The sequence below is a fragment of the Cherax quadricarinatus genome, chromosome 75 (genome assembly GCF_038502225.1).
Source record: "Cherax quadricarinatus isolate ZL_2023a chromosome 75, ASM3850222v1, whole genome shotgun sequence".
Lineage (NCBI taxonomy): Eukaryota > Metazoa > Arthropoda > Malacostraca > Decapoda > Parastacidae > Cherax > Cherax quadricarinatus.
In genome coordinates, this window is record NC_091366.1 from 2328026 (window position 1) to 2352146 (window position 24121).

The 24121-nt window shown below is 40.4% G+C and overlaps 1 protein-coding gene across 21 annotated transcripts in view; it reads left to right on the forward strand.

The window, feature by feature from the left end:
* The window catches only part of Graf (GTPase regulator associated with FAK), a 550104-nt gene that overhangs the window by 478235 nt on the left and 47748 nt on the right, over positions 1-24121 (forward strand). For 9 of the 21 annotated variants that reach the window (XR_011394106.1, XR_011394105.1, XM_070100893.1 and 6 more), the window contains 8 exons: positions 29-134; positions 1027-1248; positions 3847-3952; positions 4406-4565; positions 7664-7873; positions 9232-9439; positions 10871-11053; positions 16266-16481. Coding sequence is in view for 19 of the 21 variants with exons in the window: in XM_070100893.1 (XP_069956994.1) it covers positions 29-134; positions 1027-1248; positions 3847-3952; positions 4406-4565; positions 7664-7873; positions 9232-9439; positions 10871-11053; positions 16266-16481 (1411 nt within the window). In the remaining 2 variants the exon portion in view is untranslated. The remainder of the gene's footprint in view (positions 1-28; positions 135-1026; positions 1249-3846; positions 3953-4405; positions 4566-7663; positions 7874-9231; positions 9440-10870; positions 11054-16265; positions 16482-24121) is intronic. The other 12 variants (XM_070100899.1, XM_070100901.1, XM_070100900.1 and 9 more) reach the window with 6 other exon arrangements.

A 24121-nucleotide genomic window follows, 5' to 3' on the forward strand; every position in this document is an offset into this window, starting at 1 on the left:
ATTAAATGTAACGATGTCTCTGTGACAGATGTACGCTCACCCGAGCGGAGCTCCAGGATCACAGGAAGAAACCTCGCTCGATGAAGTGGGTTTAAGTTTTACCTCAAAAGCAATTGCTATGCTGGAGAGTAGAGGTGAGAATATTATTGTTGGTTTCTTATATATATATAGACCCCTTTAAGGCTCTGGAACTGGGAAATTGAAGCTACCTTACCCTTCCTTGGACCAGACTTGATTACCTACTCTTCCACAGGCAGTGTATGATCATACACTGGGATGATACACTGATCCCACTGGTATCATATACCAGTATACAGTGTACAGTGTCGAGACTGTTGTTCCTGTAAGTTTACAGGTCATGGCTTCCCTATGCAGGAACTATGTACACTAATGTACTAAGTAGGTTTATGTTCACGTATTGTGGTACTAGATGTAAGAATTCACCTTATTAGTTTTGTGTACAATCACAAGCTCTACAACCCTGGTCAACACAGTTGTAGAGCAGGAAGGTCCTCTCTTATACATGTACTACTACACTGTGATAAGTACATCCCTGGGATGCACTGGAATAATTCTCTAATAACATCACTTATTACAGAATTCTTTGCATTCATGTCTTAAAACTGCTTTTATCCTCCTCTTCCTTGGATCAAGCCTTATTATCACTACTTTCCTCCCTTAAAACATAATAATATAATTTTAAAGGTATTTTTCATCAGTTTGCTTAGTAATATTGTTGCCACTGACTGTAAAAAATGGAAAGTGTTTTTAACATACAATATTTGAAATAAAATAATGTGATTTGGCATAATTTTTCCCATAAAATGCAACTGTAGCAGCAGTTTTGATTAGAATTGTGATAATTTATATATTTTAGCTAACAATTGAAGTGTGTCAGAAAAAATTTCTCTTATGTTTTGGAAAGTACTGTATATGTGTTCTAACTCTTTCATTCCATATTCCTTGTCCTAAGTCTGACTATAGTAGAAATGCCAGGGGTAATTATTGAAGTGAATTTATTTGCAGGTTTGGAAGATCAAGGTTTATACAGGTTAGTTGGTGTGTCTAGTAAAGTAACAAAGCTGCTACAGTTGGGATTGGACCGGCGGAAAGCAGAGAGGCTCATGCTAGATGACACTGCTGAGTGGGAGGTGAAAACCATTACGTCTGCCATTAAACAATATTTTCGTAACCTTCCCGAACCTCTCATGACGTACAAGCTTCACAGTGCCTTCATCGCTGCTGCCAGTAAGTTTCACATCCCAGGAATTGTGTTTGTTTGTAAAAATTTTGAATAACAATAAAAAATAAAGTACAGGTAAGCCTCACTGAATGCTGTATCTGCAAGCATTCAGTGAGTGTATTGTGGTACTCCTTTATATTATGCTTGCTTTTATTTATCTTATGTTCTTATGAGTGAGAGAGGTTGGATTTGAGTGGGAGTTAGGGTTATCAAAACTTATTCCTTGGGTAACATTGAAAAATGGGTTGTGTGAATATTTTTGTTAGTGGGTTTGGGTTTGAGAAGGACCTACCTAGTATGGGCCAGCAGGCCTGCTGCAGTGTTTCACCTTTCTTATGTTCTTGTACCCCCCATGAATGCTTCACCTGTCCAGCTCAACCTAAGTCAGGCAAAGTTGGACAAAACACCTGACTATACTTAATTTAGGACGTGAAGTCCTAGCTAGCTAGCCTGCAAATCTAATGATGGGAATATTGAATGCAGATTCATAGCATAGATTTTTTTTTCAATAACTGGCCATATCCCACTAAGGCAGGGTAACCTAAAAAGAAAAACAAAAGTTTCTCTTTTTACATTTAGTAATTTATATAGGAGAAAGGGTTACTAGTACCTTGCTCCCAGCATTTTAGTTGCCTCTTATGACACGCATGGCTTACAGAGGAAGAATAGCATAGATATTGTATTATAAATCAATTTGTATTTCTCTTTTGTCAAGCGTTCCTACTCTTCAAAAGTTGTGCCTGTATCAGACATTTTTTCCACATTTAATTCAAACTAGGATAACTTCCAAATGACCAGCAAATGCAAAGGTGTTCACTGACCAAAGGCAAAGACATCAAATTTAATATCTTTCCAGAGAACCGAAGCTGGAGAAAAAAAGTTTATGGAAGATATAGAGTAGATTAGCTTAGCTTCTGCGACAACATGTATACAATGTTTGTAATCCATGAAGAAGCTAAAGTTGAACCCCGTGCTCAGGCAGTGATGTCTAATTCTGTGTAAAGTTAATGTCAGTGTGACTAGAACATTGTGGAAAATGACACTTATATACATTTCAAGACATTTATTAGAGGAAATGTTTTGTTATGAGTGACTTACTCAGTCCTAAGAAGAAGTCACTGGTGGCAGAACATTTCCTCTAATAAGTGTCCCAAAAAAGTGTCTTTTTCCACATCTCGTCGGTATTACCATAAAATTTTACACTAGAACAGTGCTCATAGTAAATTGCTTTTGCATAACTTTGCAACTCATCCCAGTACAGTAGGACCCCCATATCCGCAGGGGATACACTCCGAGACCTACCGTGGATACCCAAAACCACAGATAATAGTAAACCCTATACATATTTAAGTAATTTTTTGTTTATGTACATCCCTATGATAAAGTTTAATTGATAAATTACACACAATAAGTTGAGAATTAGCACTTTTTTCACTGATGGGAAGCACTTTACGACTTCTTTTAGGCTTTGAAGAACTGCTACCATCACTACTTTTGCACTTTGGTGTCATTATTAAGCAAAATTAAGGATTATTTTTGGGCCGCGGTAAACTGCAGATAACTGAAACCATAGAAACCAAACCTGTGGGTATGCCAGTCCACCTATAGTGATTTTTTTTTTTTTTCAACGAGTCGGCCGTCTCCCACCAAGGCAGGGTGACCCAAAGAGAAAGAAAATCCCCAAAAAGAAAATACTTTCATCATCATTCAACACTTTCACATCACTCACACATAATCACTGTTTTTGCAGAGGTGCCCAGAACACAACAGTTTAGAAGTATATACCTATAAAAATACACAATATATCTCTTCAAACTGCCAATATCCCGAACCTCTCCTTTAGAGTGCAGGCATTGTACTTCCCATTTCCAGGACTCAAGTCCGGTTATATAAAATAACTTACTTACTAACTATAGTGATGTTTCTGAATATTTCAGTTAGGTTTCTGGCTAAGAACAAAACTTCAAAGATTCAACCATTGGATCAAAATGAGATATGTATCCTAACTACTTATTTAGATATAACAGTTAACCTAACAGTATAATATTTCAAGGAAGTAACAATACACAAATTACCCGACATAGAAGAAAGAAACTTATGACGACGTTTTGGTCCGACTTGGACCATTAACTGGTCAAACACTAACACATGAAGGTAAGGGAGCTAATATATACGAGAGGAGGGCAGGGACAGGACGGGGCAAAGACAGGAGGAAGAAAGAAGCTAATGGAGATAATAAAAGGTTACACTAAGTGTATGTTTCAGGACTGAGATCTTTATGATAGAATTTTGTAACACCTGACATCTCCCACAGATAGGATGACTGAAACACAGGAAATACATTCATTCACTCATTCAATCACTGTCTTGCCAGATGTGTACAGATATCACAGTTGAGATGACCCTTCAGACTACAATATCTTCATCCTTCCTTATTATGACAAATTTAGGGACAATTATTTTCTTTCTGAAAGTATTATTTTCTCTGCAAGATTAATACGTGAACACCGCTCCAGTAATATTCTCGGGTCTTGGAAGTGACCCCCAAGCACTGGGCAGTATCTGTCTCTTCATCATTCATCGTCTCTTCTGTTATTTTACAGAGCAAGACCAGTTATTCCGGCGTGTCAACGACATCCACGGACTGGTTCACAAACTACCAAAGACGAACTTCACTGTTCTCAAACTTTTAATTCAGCATTTAGTGAAGTGAGTATAGCCTATCTTTAGTGGTGAGTACATAACCTGTCTGTAGTGAGGTGAGTACATAACCTGTCTGTAGTGAAGTGAGTACATAACCTATATGTTTGTATTACAAGATGTCACTTCTGTCAGGTGCTCCCAGATTGTTATTACAGATTAAAATTATCACTGATGTAGATTATTATTTAATTTACATTCCTGCATTAGCAAAATGCTGTAAAGTGTAGCGCTGTAAAATGGGGCCCTCCCATGCTTGTTTATCTTATTTTTTTTTTTTTTTTAACCTTTTTAAACACACCAACCATCTCCTGCCGAGGCAGGGTGACCCGTAAAGGGTTACCTTGTTTGGTACTTTATACAGGAGAAGGGGTTATTAACCCCCTTGCCTCTTATTTAATTCATATAATGAGTTATTTCTTCCATCATACATTTAGAATATAAATTGTATTTTCCATACAGTGTTGCCAACAAGAGTGAAAAGAACCTTATGACAGTAAGCAACCTCGGAGTGTGTTTTGGACCAACCCTGCTGCGACCAGAAGAAGAAACTGTTGCTGCCATCATGGATATTAAGTTTTGTAACATTGTGGTGGAAATCCTCATCGAACATTTTGAAAAGGTTAGTTACGGAGTCTTATCTGATTATCGTATGTTACACACATACAGTGGACCCCCGACCAACGAAGGCATCGTCTAACAATAAATTCGACTAATGAAGTGTTTGAGTGTAAAAATTTTGGCCCAACCAACGATGAAAAACTCAACCAACATGATTCGTCCTGAACCTGTCCGTCCAGCCTGAGCCAGCCTCAGCTGTCCTGCCATCAGCTGGTGTGCCATTGTTTACAAGCCAGGGCGGATGGTTCCATGCATACATTCAATGCATTTCGTATTATTCCATTGTTTTTAGTGCTTGTAACTGCTAAATAAGCCACATGGGCCCAAAGAAAGCTTCTAGTACTAACCCTTTGGTAAAAAGGGTGAGAAATAGTATCGAAATACTGTCGTACCACTGTCAGCTGCTGCTGCTGTACCACGGTCAGTTGCTGCTGCTGTACCACTGTCAGCTGCTGCTGCTGTACCACGGTCAGTTGCTGCTGTACCACCATCAGCTGTACTACCAAAGATGTGGAGAGACTGTTGTTGGTGTGGCTTAATGAGAAACAATTAACCCCAGAGGGTTAGCCACCCAGGATTACCCAAGAAAGTCAGTGCGTCATCGATGACTGTCTAACTTATTTTCATTGGGGTCCTTAATTTTGTCCCCCAGGATGCGACCCACACCAGTCGACTAACACCCAGGTGAACATGAAAAAATGCCTGAAACTAGTAGTCATATTGGTGGATTTAAGGCCAGCAAAGGTTGGTTTGAGAGATTTAAGAATTGTAGTGGCGTACACAGTGTGATAAGGCATGGTGAAGCTGAAAAATTCCAACCCCAACAAGTGTTCCATTGTGACAAAACAGGTCTGTTCTGGAAGAGCTCAGTTGACAGATTTTTGGTGTGACAGAGGTCCAGTGACTCTCAGGTTGTTCCCAAATTAATACACCTCCATCTTCCCTCCTCGTATCTCATCACTCATCATATCTTCAATAAAGGTAAGTGTCATTTATGCTTCATTTAGTACAGTACAGTATTTATTGTGCATGTATCCTTCTTTTTCTGTGTAGGAAAATGTATATTTCATATGAAATTTTTCTTTTTTTCATACTTTTGGGTGTCTGGAACGGATTAATTGGATTTCCATTATTTCTTGTGGGGAAAATTAATTTGACTAACGACAGGCTTTCTGGAACGGATTAATATCGTTGGCCGAGGGTCCACTGTATAATATTCAATATGAAAAAATTCCATTTTGAAAATGTTTGTCACAGAATTTTAGTCAGTTATTATGTGGCCTGGTGGCTAAAGCTCTTGCTTCACACAGCGAATGTCTGAGTTCAATTCCCGGTGAGGGTAGAAACATTGGGTGTGTTTTTTTTACACCGGTTGTCTGTGTTCACCCATCAGTGTGGGTCGCATCCTGGGACAACACTGATCTAATGTGCCTGAAATGCTCATCATAACAAACGGCTTTCTATATATTAGTATGTCATTGATGTCAGCTAGGCTTGTATACCTTGTACTTGTAGAAATAAAGACATTCTATTATTATTATTATTACTATTATTATTATTATTATTATTATTATTATTATTATTATTATTATTATTATTATTATTATATTAAAAAATTCCTTCAGTATTTCATAGCATTAATACTTCATATAGGACACTAATATGGGAAAATCTTTCATTATGTTAAAAATTCCCAGATAAGCATTAAAATACTCTATGTGTACCTAACAGTACTGTACACACACAGTTTATTAAAAGTACAATTTAACCAGTGGATTTTGTCTGTTATTGCATAAGTTCAATGTACCAAGGTCTGTTGTATTAAAAATTTACTTATATAAATACAGTTTTATAGGATTTAGCATGAAAGTTAAGACACATGTGCAACATCTGGGTATCTTTATTGTAGACGTTTCGCCATCCAGTGGCTTTATCAATACAAATTCTAGGACATAACTTGAAGACAGTAGAACTATATACAAAAGATGAGGTAATCAGTCCCATGGCCTTGGAGTTGGTGTTGAGAGCACCGTGTTGGTAGAGATTCTGGAGCAAAGGCAAGGAGACTGGCGTTTATATAGGCATCAGTGGATAGGGATGTGAAGCAGACGAGGGCATAGTTACTGGTAGGCGGGATTTCCCAGTGGAAGTAGGTCCTTCCCAAGGGGATGGGTTAGTTGTAGTAGCCGTGAAGGTCTTGTAGATGCCCTCTGAACCAAGATTCCATGATGTTACAGTGTTTGACAGGATTTAGCATGACATTTATAGGTAATGTTGTGTACTGTTTGGTTCAGTAGAATGAGGAATTGTCACGATACTATGGTCATGCCGAGCAAATAGGTAATACATACAGTAATAGGTAATAGAGGAATAGGTAATTCAGTAATAGGTAATAGAGTGATGGGTAATTCAGTAATAAGTACAGTTTGGGTGTTAATCTGGTTCCATCACTAACTTGGTACTAATTTTGGTTAGTGTAATTTCAAATTTAGCAGTTGGGTTAAGTGTATTCTAACCTAACCACACTGTGATCTAGTAATATCACTAATCCAGCACCCTACAAGTCCCAGTCATGTTGGTCGACCTGTAATAAAGTACAGTAGGACCCTTGTATCCATGAAGGATAAGTTCCAAGGACCTGCTGTGGATACCAAAACCATGGATAGTAGCAAACCATATATATATAAATCCTATACATACCTACTATAAAGTTTAATTGATGAAGTATGCACGACAAGGGGAGAATTATCACTTTTTCATTGATAAGAAGTGCTTAACGGCTTCTCTTAGGCTTTGAAGAACTGCCAGCTTTTTACTTTTGTGCTTTGGGGGCCATTATTATGCAGAATTAAGAGGTATTTTTGGACTACAGTGAACTGTGGATAACTGAAACTGCTGATACAAAATCACTGGATATGGGTGGTTCTACTATAATAGGTAATTCAGTAATAAGTAAAAGAGTAATACTGGTGTGAGAAATATTTGTCACACTCATATGAAACGCAGTAGCAGTTTTTACATCACAGAGCAGCACTCAGTAATGCAGTAGCTTATACATTACATACACATTAATAGCGTTGCCTTAACATTTGCCAACAGATTTTCGGTTCTCAGCCAGAGCCACTCATAGACGTGACCAGGCTCGGAGACCCGTCGACTGCCTCGAGTCGGCAGACTCCGCCCAAGCCCTCTCCTCCGCCCTCTGCTAACAATCACGCGGCATCTGGCGGTTCCCAGTCCTCCACTCACAACCACACTTCTGCCTCGTCTGTCTCCTCCACTCACTCTAAGCATCCTCCAGTCTTACAGGTGAATTTATTGTCGTGAATGATGTTGAATGTGTTTTCAGTGGGAGATGGCTAGTGTGTCAAAAACATAAAAACAAAACACATACATGTATTAATATTAATAATATTTTTTTTTTCAACACTGGCCATATCCTACCAAGGCAGGGTGACCTAAAAAGAAAATTAAATTTTTTTAAATTTAGTAATTTATACAGGAGAAGGGGTTACTAGCCCCTGTTTTTTAGTCACCTCTTACGACATGCATGGCTTATGGAGAAAGAATTCTGATAATAATATTAATAATAATAAGCCGTAGTGTTTTTTGGGTAAGGCAATGTGTTGTATGCTAGGCCTGCCAGGCCTACAGCCAGACGAGAGAAAATTGAGAGCGCTTCCAGCTGCTAGGGACGTCTGGCTATTAGTGAGAACTAGCCAGGGTGTCGTGGAGTGAGCTCTAGGTAGGACTACACCCATACTGGATTGCAGCACTTGCCTAGTAGCATGAGCACGAAATATAAAACCCAATTGTGGCTATACAGGTTTATCAGTACAATTCAATTTGAGTGGCAGGTTTGTCAATACAATTCTGAGTGGCAGGTGTGTCAGTATATTTCATTCAGAGTAGCAGGTGTGCCAATACAATTCATTCTGAGTGGCAGGTGTGTCAATATAATTCATTCTGAGTGGCAGGTGTGTCAATATAATTCATTCTGAGTGGCAGGTGTGTCAATATAATTCATTCTGAGTGGCAGGTGTGTCAATATAATTCATTCTGAGTGGCAGGTGTGTCAATATAATTCATTCTGAATGGCAAGTTTGTCACAACAGTTCTGTGTTTATTTTCATTACATTCTACACTTTCTGAATAATTTTCAAAACATTCTTCACATTCAGACATGAATCCATCACATAATTTGTGCACTTTTAGTTAATTCTTAATAGTAATTAGGAAAGTAAAATATTGTATTTACAACTAGGTCTTGGATAGTGTGAATATTGAATTTCATGAAGTGGTCGCGTCATTTGAATTTGCACTATTCGAATTATACGATTTGAAAAGTTTGGGGGAAAATCACCAATAATCAATTTTGTACTAAAGCAAAATTTGTACTGTTCAATCTCACAGTAATTGATATGTAGCTGCATTTACAGTATTCTCTAAATTTTACCTTAAAGAAGTAGGAAGGTGGTAAGATAAGTGAAGTTATGGATGATATTTGTTTAAATTAAGATGGTTATATGTGTGCATGACCGATAGAATACGTATTTGTGCAAAGTTTAACACCAGACATTGATGCATTTAATAGAACCGTGATATGTGCTACTATTAAAAACCATAAACCGCTTTGAACACCACCTTAAGGGATTTCTTTCTTTTAGAAGGTTGTGACATCCTTCACTACAAGTGAACCCCAGACAGTACACTTTGGTGCACCGTCCAGTCTTCCGTCACACTTGCAACGTTCCGACGCACTCTCTAACCTTAAAGCCCAGACATCAACGTCAGGTGCTTATGCAAACATGCCCCCACCACCGTCTGCCACACACCATTGGAATAATACATCATCGGTATCTAGTCTTAACTCAGGTATGTTGGTTAAACACACGAAGGGCAGTTTTTATAGTTTGCTGTACTGGGGTAGTTAATGTTTATATAATTTACTATACAGGGTAGTTAATGTTTATATAATTTACTATACAGGGTAGTTAATGTTTATATAATTTACTGTATATGGTAGCTTATGTTTATATAATTTGCTGTACAGGGTAGTTGATGTTTATATAATTTACTGTACAGGGTAACTAATGTTTATAATTTACTGTACAGAGTAGTTAATGTTTATATAATTTACTGTACAGGGTAGTTAATGTTTATATAATTTAGTGTACATGGTAGTTAATGTTATCGTTTCCTCTCTAGCTTAGCTAAGCTTCGTCCCTGGGAGTCTCCCTATTCATTATTACCTATTATTGACTTTTTTCTTTTGAATTTATTGCAAATAAATGCTGAAGGGAAGACACTTATGACGATGATTTATTCCATCCTGAACAAATGTTAATTGACAAGTGACTTGACAGTTGTCCAGGATGGACCAAAACATCATGAAAAATAAGACACTTGTGAAAATTTGGGAATCTTTATTGAGGAAATGTTTCACCACCAGTCCATTATTCACACTAAAACATCATACCTTTCCTCTTGTGTTTAAACCACACTGTTGTGGCATCTCGAGTTATGAACTTAATTCGTTCCAGAAGGCTGTTTGAGTGCCGATACCGAATGAATTTGTTCCCATAAGAAATAATGTAAATTAGATTAGTCCATTTCAGACGCTCAAAAACACACTTACAAAAGCATTTACAAAAATACACTTATGTAATTGTTCGAGTTGGAAGCTCTATGAAACTCGAGGTACCACTGTATTGTGGCATTTTTATTATTTGGAATTTATGTGAGTTTGCTTGTGTTGCTTCATCTAGTGTTGAAAAATAATCTATACTTTAGAGAGGAAACTCTAGACGATGTTTTGGTCTATCCTGGATGGTTATTATATCACCAGAATTGTGATTTGGTAATAGTTTAGGTTGGACCAAAACATCATTTGTAGTTTGGGTTACTGTATTTGTGAGATGTTCCAGACATATCAAGGTAAAGAATTAAAAGACACAGTACTGACGGTGTAGATCATCATAAGCTTCTCTCTCCTATGTGTGGGTTGTTTGTTTATAGTATTGTACCTTTAATACTTGTTGGATATTGTCTAGTGTGTAATAAATTTTTCCTTGGCATAAATTTTTAATTTTTTTAAGAATGAAAAGGCACAGTACCATGACTGGAACAATACACAAATTACCCGCACATAGGAATGAAACTTATGATGACGTTTCGGTCCAACTTGGACCATACATTTCATTATTCTATGTGTGGGTTATTTGTGCTTTAAATTTTTTGCTAGTAAACCCTAAAAGAAAATGTTTTTAATGCCTACATATAATCCTATAACTAATTTTTTTGCAGGCCTAAACTCAGGGCTAAATTCCCATAGCTCACTTGTGTCATTAAGCTCATCAGTGGCAGGGTCTATTGCCATGAGCGGGGCTTTTGAAACAGTTCAAAACAGTCGGCCTGCGCGCCCTCCAGCTCCTTCTAATGGTCAGTCCAGAGCAGGGACAGCTTTGTCCTTTGTCAATCCTCTGTCTGGTACGTCAACTGTGTTGTATTGTTAACATATTGTTGGGTTATAAATTTTCGGTTTGTGTGTTAGATTTGTGACCTCTCATCATAAAACATGACCCTTTTATCATTCCTTGAAATTCTATGGCTGATTGTCTATATGTTTTCTGATAAGAGATTTTTCAGTGCTTATTGATGAACATTATATATGTTTTCTAAGAGATTTTTAATACATAAAAATTAACATTATAAAAATACAAATATATAACCATGAGTGTTTCATTTTTATCTACATTATTATTCAAATGCATAACTTTGGCAGGAGGAGGTGGAGGGGGATTTTGAGTGGTAGGGGCTTGAACATCCAGCAGGCTTGTTTCTTTCTTAGTCTTTTATGTTCTCTTTCTGTGTTTGTTCTTTTAGCTCTTTTCAGTGGGAAATATTTTAAAAATATTTTATAATGTCAGAGTGCCTTGTCTAAGCATGTTTGATGTGGAGTGAGTGGAGACAGGTGGTTTTTGTGACTTGATGTGCTATTGGAGTGTGAATTAAGTAAAATTTTTGAAGGGATTCAGGGAAACTGGTTAGTTGGACTTAAGTCTTGGAGGTGGGAAGGATAGTGCCTGCACTCTGAAAGAGAGGTGAGGATGTAAGTCTTGGAGGTGAGAAGGATAGTGCCTGCACTCTGAAGGAAGAGTGAGGATGTAAGTCTTGGAGGTGGGAAGGATAGGGCCTGCAGTGGAGGGAGCAGTTAGGACTTTAAACTAGGAATAGTTAGTGGTATGGGTTTTGGCAGGAAAATAGTGAAGTCCCAGTGTAGTAATATTACGAGTTCTAGGGGAACTAGTAATAATAAGAACGAGGTAGATATTGAAAAGCCAGGGACCTTGGGTGATAAGGACAGTAATAGGTTTAGTAGAAAAATAGAAATGAGCAGGAAGGGTAAAGAGAAAGGAGAGTCTTTCAATGTTTATTATGCTAATTGCCGTAGTGCTAGGAATAAGATGGACGAGTTGAGATTAGTTGCTAGTGCAGATAACATTGATGTATTTGCCTTAACTGAGACGTGGTTTAATTCAAAAAGTCGGGACATGCCTGCGGAATGTCATATTCAGGGTTTTAAATTGTTCCAAGAAGATAGAAGTATTGGGAGGGGGGGTGGGGTGGCATTGTATGTCCGAGATCGCTTGAGCTGTTGCATAAAAACGGGTATTAAGTCTGAAGTAACACATACAGAGTCTGTTTGGATAGAATTTTCAGAGGGGCATGAAAAACTGATTTTAGGAGTGATATACCGTCCCCCAAACTTAGATAGGGACCAAGGGAAACTACTATGGGAGGAAATTGTTAAGGCCACAAGGCACGATAATGTAGTAATTCTAGGAGACTTTAACTTTAGTCATGTTGATTGGAATTTCTTGACTGGGAATTTAGAATCATACGACTTCTTAGAAGTATTTCAGGATTGTTTTTTGAAGCAGTTTGTGACAGAACCTACAAGGGGAAATAACCTGCTTGACTTAGTTCTGGCAAACAATGAATCCCTTGTTAATAATTTAGAAATTTCAGAGGAACTGGGTGCTAGCGACCACAAATCAATTACATTTAGCATTGAATGGAAGTACGATAGTAGCGATAACTCAGTAACAGTCCCAGATTTTCGCTTAGCAGATTACGATGGGCTTAGAGAACACTTATCATCTGTTGACTGGGGTAACGAAGAGAGCTATCAATATGACAGTTTTCTGAACACTATACATGCTGCTCAAAGAGCGTTTATCCCATATAAAGAAATTAGATCAAATAGAAATGACCCAAAATGGATGAATAATAGGCTCAAATATCTACTAGGGCATAAGAAAGGAATTTATAGGCGTATCAAAAGAGGTGAGGGTCATCTTATGAATCAGTATATTGACATTAAGAGGGACATTAAAAAGGGGATAAGAAAAGCTAAAAGGGACTATGAAATTAAAGTTGCTAGGGATTCTAAAACTAACCCAAAAAGTTTTTTCCAGGTCTATAGAACAAAAGTTAGAGATAAGATAGGTCCCCTTAAAAATAACTATGGGCACCTTACTGACAAAGAGAATGAAATGTGCTTGATTTTAAATAATTATTTTCTCTCAGTTTTTACACAGGAAGACACTAACAATATTCCAGTAATTAATTTTTACAGTGGGCTAGAAGAAGATAAATTATGTAACATCACAGTCACTAGTGAGATGGTTGTGAAGCAGATAGACAGACTGAAGCAAAATAAGTCGCCGGGTCCTGATGAGGTTTTTTCAAGGGTTCTTAAGGAATGCAAAATGGAACTCTGTGAACCATTAACTAATATTTTTAATTTATCTCTTCAAACAGGTGTAGTGTCTGATATGTGGAAGATGGCTAATGTAATTCCTATTTTTAAAACAGGGGACAAGTCGTTACCGTCAAATTACCGCCCAATAAGCCTGACCTCAATTGTAGGCAAATTACTAGAGTCAATTATAGCTGAGATTATAAGAAGCCATCTCGATAAGCATAGCTTGATTAATGATACTCAGCATGGATCCACAAGAGGCCGGTCTTGTCTAACTAATTTATTAACTTTCTTCAGTAAAGCTTTTGAGGCTGTTGACCACAATAAAGAATTTGATATTATTTACTTAGATTTTAGTAAGGCTTTTGATAGAGTTCCGCACCATAGACTGTTAAAGAAAGTGGCAGCTCATGGCATTGGGGGAAAAGTGCTCTCGTGGATTGAGTCATGGGTCACTGACAGGAAGCAGAGAGTGTCCATAAATGGGGTTAAATCCGAGTGGGGATCTGTAACAAGTGGCGTTCCACAGGGATCAGTCTTGGGCCCGTTGTTGTTTATAATATATATCAATGATCTTGATGAGGGAATTACTAGTGATATGAGCAAATTCGCCGATGACACAAAGATAGGTAGGATAATTGATTCAAACGTAGATGTTATGGAACTTCAGGAGGATTTAAACAAACTCTATTCTTGGTCAGAAAAGTGGCAGATGCAATTCAATGTAGATAAATGCAAGGTTCTGAAGCTTGGGAGTGCCCATAACCCTAGTACTTATAAGTTAAATGATGTAGAACTTAGCCATACAGATTGCAAAAAGGACTTGGGGGTTATGGTGAGCAGCAACCTTAAACCAAGACAGCAATGCCTAAGCGTACGTAATAAGGCAAATAGATTACTGGGATTTATATCAAGAAGTGTAAGCAACAGAAGTCCAGAGGTCATACTGCAGCTTTATACATCATTAGTAAGGCCTCACCTAGATTATGCAGCTCAGTTCTGGTCTCCGTATTACAAAATGGACATAAATTCATTAGAAAACACTCAGCGTAGGATGACTAAATTAATACATAGCATTAGAAATCTTCCTTATGAAGAAAGATTGAAGACTCTTAACTTACATTCACTTGTTAGACGAAGAATGAGGGGAGACCTGATCGAAGTATATAAGTGGAAGATAGGTATTAATAAAGGGGATATTAATAAGGTCTTGAGGATGTCTCTCCAAGAGAGAACCCACAGTAATGGATTTAAATTAGATAAGTTTAGATTTAAAAAGGACATAGGAAAGTATTGGTTTGGAAATAGGGTAGTAGATGAGTGGAACAGTCTACCTAGTTGGGTTATTGAGGCTAGGACTTTGGGTAGTTTCAAATCTAGGTTGGATAAGTACATGAGTGGGAGGGGTTGGATTTGAGTGGGACTTTCACATCAGAGTTTATTTCTTGGGTGGCATTGAAAATTGGGTTGGTCAAATGTTTTGTTAGTGGGATGAATTGTAAAGGACCTGCCTAGTATGGGCCAACAGGCCTGCTGCAGTGTTCCTCCTTTCTTATGTTCTTGCACTCTGAAGGAAGAGTGAGGATGTAAGTCTTGGAGGTGAGAAGGATAGTGCCTGCACTCTGAAGGAAGAGTGAGGATGTAAGTCTTGGACATGAGAAGGATAGTGCCTGCACTCTGAAGGAAGAGTGAGGATGTAAGTCTTGGAGGTAGGAAGGATAGTGCCTGCACTCTGAAGGAAGAGTGAGGATGTAAGTCTTGGACATGAGAAGGATAGTGCCTTCACTCTGAAGGAAGAGTGAGGATGTAAGTCTTGGACATGAGAAGGATAGTGCCTGCACTCTGAAGGAAGAGTGAGGGTGTAAGTCTTGGACATGAGAAGGATAGTGCCTGCACTCTGAAGGCAGGGTGAGGATGTAAGTCTTGGAGGTGGGAAGGATAGTGCCTGCACTCTGAAGGAGGGGTGAGAATGTTGCAGTTCAGAAGGATATCTGGACTGTGATATCACCATTCTTTTGGCAAGACAGTAATTAAATGAACAACAGTGAATGCATTTCCTCTTTTTTTAGGGTTACCCTACTTGAATGAGAGAGGTCCAGTGTATTAAAGAAATATACGTAACTGGCAGCAACTCGGATTTCAGTGACTAAATATTATGTGAATGGGAATTAAGAGTGTAGCATTCTTAATTCATCTTGTTCTTATTTATTTCATTTCATCTCCATGGGGAAGTGGAAAAGAATCTTTCCTCCATAAGCCATGACTGTCGTAAGAGGCGACTAAAATACTGGGAACGAGGGGCTAGTAATCCCTTTTTCTGTATACATTACTAAATGTAAAAAGAAGATGAACTCTATAGTTTCCTTCTTTTTTGAGTCACCTGCCTCGATGGGAGATGACTGGTATATTGAAAAATAAAGTGATATCATTCTTTAAAAAAGAATGATTGAGAGAAAAAAGAAAATACTTTTGTTTTCAAGGGAAAATTCAATTTTAATGATGGTGTCTTTATTTATATCATGCCGGCCATCTCCCACCAAGGCAGGGTGACCTGAAAAAGAAACACTTTCACCATCATTCACACTATCACTGTCTTGCCAGAGATGTGTAGGTACTACAGTTCATATGTCACTCCAAACTGCCAACATTCCCACCGCTCCTCCTTTGATGGTTTCTGTATAGGCATGTAGTGGAAGTTAGTCTGTGTCATACCATATATCAGAGTCAGTTGAGCTTTTACAGTGACACTGACTATCTAGAAATTTAAAAATCTTCAGAAAATAGTGGCGACTTCGATTTTTTTTTTTAAATCACTATTTACTAAATTGGAACAAGTATACGTTTTAGTTTTAAGGTAGATTTTTTATCTTAAATGTTTAACTCTTTCTATGAATCATGTATTCCAGTTAAGTCATTTTTGTTCATTTATTCCAGATCGAAATGATGGAGTACAGAGCACAAGTAGTTCAAGCGAGTCGTTATCATCGCGGTCGTCGCGAGAGCTAACACAGCCACCCTCCAACTCCCTCTCCTCCTCCCCGCAGACAAGTAAGAGGCTTCCTCATGTTGTGGCACCCCCGCCGCTGGGTGCTAACGGCCCTCACCGAGACATCCGTTTGCAGCAGGCAAACTATTATGCGTATAACAGCAGTACGTCACGCCGCTTTTGCTCGCACTTGTCCCTCCACCTTCTCTTCGCTAGTATCTCTGTTCGGAAAATGAATGCCTCCCTTTAAATCGTCTTATTAATTTCCTCTACTTCTCGTATTGATAAATTACCAGTAGAACAATGAATGGTAAATCTCCATATTGTCTGATGGAATTTTGTCAAACTGTATTTATTATATATAATGCATTTAAAAGCTTCTGCTTCCTTTAAATCTAAAATATTCTTACTTTCCTTCATTACAAGTTTAAAGTTTAATTTAATTATCAATTGATGTTCTTCATATCCCTTACATTTAAGTTTTTGGTATTAAAATCTTAAATATGACACATGTGTGATTGGTATTTAAGGTTTAAATACTAAATACCAAATTCTGCATGGAGCTGTTTTCATTAAGATAGCCTTTCCTTCTGATAAATTCCTGAAGAACAAAAAAGTTACAATACCGTGACTAAAACAACACACAAATAACCCACATATAGGAGAGAGAAACTTATGACGACGTTTTGGTCCGACCTGGACTATTGACTAGTCGCACACTGACTAGTGGCTAGTTAATGGTCCAATCTGGACTATTAACTAGCCACACACTGACTGGTGGCTAGTTAATGGTCCAAGTTGGACTATAAACTTCATACATAGTTATTTGTGTAAATTCTTGAAAGCTATAAAGCTTCTGAATAATTTATCAGTAAATAAGAGACCTCCATCAGACTCACTGGAGTGAACATTACAATACAGTACACACACACATTTCATTTTTTTAAATCAAACTCATCAGCTCTCTTACATAATTCTTTATCTAGTGACGCTTTGTTTTGTAAATGTAGTTAAAAAAATATATTAGAAATTGAATATCATGTGAAAAGGCCTTTGTAGTTTCATCTACTTAATTTTGGATATACAGTGGACCCCCGCTTAACGATCACCTCCAAATGCGACCAATTATGTAAGTGTATTTATGTAAGTGCGTTTGTACGTGTATGTTTGGGGGTCTGAAATGGACTAATCTACTTCACAATATTCCTTATGGGAAAAAATTCGGTCAGTACTGGCACCTGAACATACTACTGGAATGAAAAAAGTTCGTTAACCGGGGGTCCACTGTAGTATTATTTTTCAGTCATCTTTACAAAACAAAATAAAAAATCGCACTGTATGGAGGAGCTTTTTAACCCTTAAACTGTCCAAACATAGATCTACATTGACGTGCGTAGTGCTCAGAACATAGATTTACATTTTATTTTACATGGTTTTAAATGTATAAAAACGTAGATCTATGTTGGCAGCACTACGTATGTGAACGGAGATCTACATTTGGACAGTTTAACGGTTAAGAGAAATTATTGTACGTATTCAGTTCCTACATTAGTGTGTCCTTATCCCATGAAAAATTAATATGAGGATGATTCGAGGACTTTTTTCTTTACACATCGGCAGTTTCCCACTGAAGCAAGGGGAACAACCACCTTCATACAGGGGGAACAACCAACTTCATACAGGGGGAACAACCACCTTCATACAGGGGGAACAACCACCTTCATACAGGGGGAACAACCACCTTCATACAGGGGGAACAACCACCTTCATACAGGGGGAACAACCACCTTCATACAGGGGGAACAACCACCTTCATACAGGGGGAACAACCACCTTCATACAGGGGGAACAACCACCTTCATACAGGGGGAACAACCACCTTCATACAGGGGGAACAACCACCTTCATACAGGGGGAACAACCACCTTCATACAGGGGGAACAACCACCTTCATACAGGGGGAACAACCACCTTCATACAGGGGGAACAACCACCTTCATACAGGGGGAACAACCACCTTCATACAGGGGGAACAACCACCTTCATACAGGGGGAACAACCACCTTCATACAGGGGGAACAACCACCTTCATACAGGGGGAACAACCACCTTCATACAGGGGGAACAACCACCTTCATACAAGGGGAACAACCACCTTCATACAGGAGGAACAACCACCTTCATACAGGGGGAACAACCACCTTCATACAGGGGGAACAACTACCTTCATACAGGGGGAACAACCACCTTCATACAGGGGGAACAACTACCTTCATACAAGGGTAACAACCACCTTCATATAAGGGGAACAACCACCTTCATACAGGAGGAACAACCACCTTCATACAAGGGGAACAACCACCTTTATACAAGGGTAACAACCACCTTCATACAAGGGTAACAACCACCTTCATACAGGGGAACAACCACCTTCATACAAGGGGAACAACCACCTTCATACAGGGGGAACAACCACCTTCATACAAGGGGAACAACCACCTTCATACAGGAGGAACAACCACCTTCATACAAGGGGAACAACCACCTTTATACAAGGGTAACAACCACCTTCATACAAGGGTAACAACCACCTTCATACAAGGGGAACAACCACCTTCATACAGGGGGAACAACCACCTTCATACAAGGGGAACAACCACCTTCATACAGGAGGAACAACCACCTTCATACAAGTGTAACAACCACCTTCATACAGGGGAAACAACCACCTTCATACAAGGGGAACACCCACCTTCATACAAGTGTAACAACCACCTTCATACAAGGGTAATAACCACCTTCATACAAGGATAACAACCACCTTCATACAAGGATAACAACCACCTTCATAGAAGGGTAACAACCACCTTCATACAAGGATAACAACCACCTTCATACAAGGATAACAACCACCTTCATAGAAGGGTAACAACCACCTTCATACAAGGATAACAACCACCTTCATACAAGGGTAACAACCACCTTCATACAAGGGTAACCCTTCATACAAGGGTAACAACCACCTTCATACAAGGATAACAACCACCTTCATACAAGGGTAACATCCACCTTCATACAAGGGTAACAACCACCTTCATACAAGGGTAACAACCACCTTCATACAAGGGGAACAACCACCTTCATACAGGGGGAACAACCACCTTCATACAAGGGGAACAACCACCTTCATACAGGAGGAACAACCACCTTCATACAAGTGTAACAACCACCTTCATACAAGGATAACAACCACCTTCATACAAGGGGAACAACCACCTTCATACAAGTGTAACAACCACCTTCATACAAGGGTAATAACCACCTTCATACAAGGATAACAACCACCTTCATACAAGGATAACAACCACCTTCATACAAGGGTAACAACCACCTTCATACAAGGATAACAACCACCTTCATACAGGGGGAACAACCACCTTCATACAAGGGGAACACCCACCTTCATACAAGTGTAACAACCACCTTCATACAAGGGTAATAACCACCTTCATACAAGGATAACAACCACCTTCATACAAGGGTAACAACCACCTTCATACAAGGATAACAACCACCTTCATACAAGGGTAACAACCACCTTCATAGAAGGGTAACAACCACCTTCATAAGAGGGGAACAACCACCCTCAAACGAGGGGAACAACCACCCTCATACGAGGGGAACAACCACCCTCATACAAGGGGAACAACCACCCTCATACAAGGGGAACAACCACCCTCATACGAGGGGAACAACCACCCTCATACGAGGGGAACAATCACCCTCATACGAGGGGAACAACCACCCTCATACGAGGGGAACAACCACCCTCATACGAGGGGAACAACCACCCTCATACGAGGGGAACAACCACCCTCATACGAGGGGAACAACCACCCTCATACGAGGGGAACAACCACCCTCATACGAGGGGAACAACCACCCTCATACGAGGGGAACAACCACCCTCATACGAGGGGAACAACCACCCTCATACGAGGGGAACAACCACCCTCATACGAGGGGAACAACCACCCTCATACGAGGGGAACAACCACCCTCATACGAGGGGAACAACCACCCTCATACGAGGGGAACAACCACCCTCATACGAGGGGAACAACCACCCTCATACGAGGGGAACAACCACCCTCATACGAGGGGAACAACCACCCTCATACGAGGGGAACAACCACCCTCATACGAGGGGAACAACCACCCTCATACGAGGGGAACAACCACCCTCATACGAGGGGAACAACCACCCTCATACGAGGGGAACAACCACCCTCATACGAGGGGAACAAGCACCCTCATACGAGGGGAACAAGCACCCTCATACGAGGGGAACAACCACCCTCATACGAGGGGAACAACCACCCTCATACGAGGGGAACAACCACCCTCATACGAGGGGAACAACCACCCTCATACGAGGGGAACAACCACCCTCATACGAGGGGAACAACCACCCTCATACGAGGGGAACAACCACCCTCATACGAGGGGAACAACCACCCTCATACGAGGGGAACAACCACCCTCATACGAGGGGAACAACCACCCTCATACGAGGGGAACAACCACCCTCATACGAGGGGAACAACCACCCTCATACGAGGGGAACAACCACCCTCATACGAGGGGAACAACCACCCTCATACGAGGGGAACAACCACCCTCATACGAGGGGAACAATTCACACACAAATCAAAAGTTCTTAACGAAGTGAAATATTCCGATATAAAGACCCAGTGAAAATCCCAGAAAAAGTAAATGAATTTTGCTCTTGAATTTGAGGCATTTTTTTATTTTAACTTCTACAATAAATGTATGAAGGATTTGGTCCATTTAATGGGGGTCCCTTTATGCTGGGAGAGGGTTCATGATCCAAGGATCTGGAGTTTTCCTCCTATTCCTTAAAAAACGACTTTTAGTCTTTCCCCAGGCACTATATGACCCCTACATGTTTAGTGCTTCTATGCATATACAATAATTATAAATGTTTGATAAAATCTGTCATGTAATAAAGTGGTGTAGTAGTAAGTGAGAGGATGACAAGTGGGAGTAATAAAGTGGTGTAGTAGTAAGTGAGAGGATGACAAGTGGTAGTAATAAAGTGGTAGTTGCTGCTCTTAATGTCAAACTTGTAATATGTGGGAGTGACTGACTGCTGCAACACTGTTGGTGTTGCAACACTGTTGGTGTTGCAACACTGTTGGTGTTGCAACACTGTTGGTGCTGCAACACTGTTGGTGTTGCAACACTGTTGGTGTTGCAACACTGTTGGTGCTGCAACACTGTTGGTGTTGCAACACTGTTGGTGTTGCAACACTGTTGGTGTTGCAACACTGTTGGTGTTGCAACACTGTTGGTGCTGCAACACTGTTGGTGTTGCAACACTGTTGGTGTTGCAACACTGTTGGTGCTGCAACACTGTTGGTGCTGCAACACTGTTGGTGTTGCAACACTGTTGGTGTTGCAACACTGTTGGTGTTGCAACACTGTTGGTGCTGCAACACTGTTGGTGTTGCAACACTGTTGGTGTTGCAACACTGTTGGTGCTGCAACACTGTTGGTGTTGCAACACTGTTGGTGTTGCAACACTGTTGGTGTTGCAACACTGTTGGTGTTGCAACACTGTTGGTGTTGCAACACTGTTGGTGTTGCAACACTGTTGGTGCTGCAACACTGTTGGTGTTGCAACACTGTTGGTGTTGCAACACTGTTGGTGTTGCAACACTGTTGGTGCTGCAACACTGTTGGTGTTGCAACACTGTTGGTGTTGCAACACTGTTGGTGTTGCAACACTGTTGGTGTTGCAACACTGTTGGTGCTGCAACACTGTTGGTGTTGCAACACTGTTGGTGTTGCAACACTGTTGGTGTTGCAACACTGTTGGTGTTGCAACACTGTTGGTGTTGCAACACTGTTGGTGTTGCAACACTGTTGGTGTTGCAACACTGTTGGTGCTGCAACACTGTTGGTGTTGCAACACTGTTGGTGTTGCAACACTGTTGGTGTTGCAACACTGTTGGTGTTGCAACACTGTTGGTGCTGCAACACTGTTGGTGTTGCAACACTGTTGGTGTTGCAACACTGTTGGTGTTGCAACACTGTTGGTGTTGCAACACTGTTGGTGTTGCAACACTGTTGGTGTTGCAACACTGTTGGTGCTGCAACACTGTTGGTGCTGCAACACTGTTGGTGCTGCAACACTGTTGGTGTTGCAACACTGTTGGTGTTGCAACACTGTTGGTGTTGCAACACTGTTGGTGTTGCAACACTGTTGGTGTTGCAACACTGTTGGTGTTTCAACACTGTTGGTGCTGCAACACTGTTGGTGTTGCAACACTGTTGGTGCTGCAACACTGTTGGTGTTGAAACACTGTTGGTGCTGCAACACTGTTGGTGTTGCAACACTGTTGGTGTTGCAACACTGTTGGTGTTGCAACACTGTTGGTGCTGCAACACTGTTGGTGTTGCAACACTGTTGGTGTTGCAACACTGTTGGTGTTGCAACACTGTTGGTGTTGCAACACTGTTGGTGCTGCAACACTGTTGGTGTTGCAACACTGTTGGTGTTGCAACACTGTTGGTGTTGCAACACTGTTGGTGCTGCAACACTGTTGGTGCTGCAACACTGTTGGTGTTGCAACACTGTTGGTGCTGCAACACTGTTGGTGCTGCAACACTGTTGGTGTTGCAACACTGTTGGTGTTGCAACACTGTTGGTGCTGCAACACTGTTGGTGTTGCAACACTGTTGGTGTTGCAACACTGTTGGTGCTGCAACACTGTTGATGTTGCAACACTGTTGGTGTTGCAACACTGTTGGTGTTGCAACACTGTTGGTGCTGCAACACTGTTGGTGCTGCAACACTGTTGGTGCTGCAACACTGTTGGTGCTGCAACACTGTTGGTGCTGCAACACTGTTGGTGCTGCAACACTGTTGGTGCTGCAACACTGTTGGTGCTGCAACACTGTTGGTGCTGCAACACTGTTGGTGCTGCAACACTGTTGGTGCTGCAACACTGTTGGTGTTGCAACACTGTTGGTGCTGCAACACTGTTGGTGCTGCAACACTGTTGGTGTTGCAACACTGTTGGTGTTGCAACACTGTTGGTGCTGCAACACTGTTGGTGTTGCAACACTGTTGGTGTTGCAACACTGTTGGTGCTGCAACACTGTTGGTGTTGCAACACCGTTGGTGCTGCAACACCGTTGGTGCTGCAACACTGTTGGTGCTGCAACACTGTTGGTGTTGCAACACTGTTGGTGTTGCAACACTGTTGGTGTTGCAACACTGTTGGTGTTGCAACACTGTTGGTGCTGCAACACTGTTGGTGCTGCAACACTGTTTTGTTGCTTGACCGTGTGTTGGTGCTGTAACACTTGCTTTGATTGACTGATGGTGTGTTGGTGCTGTAACACTTGCTTTGATTGACTGATGGTGTGTTGGTGCTGTAACACTTGCTTTGATTGACTGATGGTGTGTTGGTGCTGTAACACTTGCTTTGATTGACTGATGGTGTGTTGGTGCTGTAACACTTGCTTTGATTGACTGATGGTGTGTTGGTGCTGTAACACTTGCTTTGATTGACTGATGGTGTGTTGGTGCTGTAACACTTGCTTTTGATTGACTGATGGTGTGTTGGTGCTGTAACACTTGCTTTGATTGACTGATGGTGTGTTGGTGCTATAACACTTGCTTTGATTGACTGATGGCGTGTTGGTGCTGTAACACTTGCTTTGATTGACTGATGGTGTGTTGGTGCTGTAACACTTGCTTTGATTGACGGAG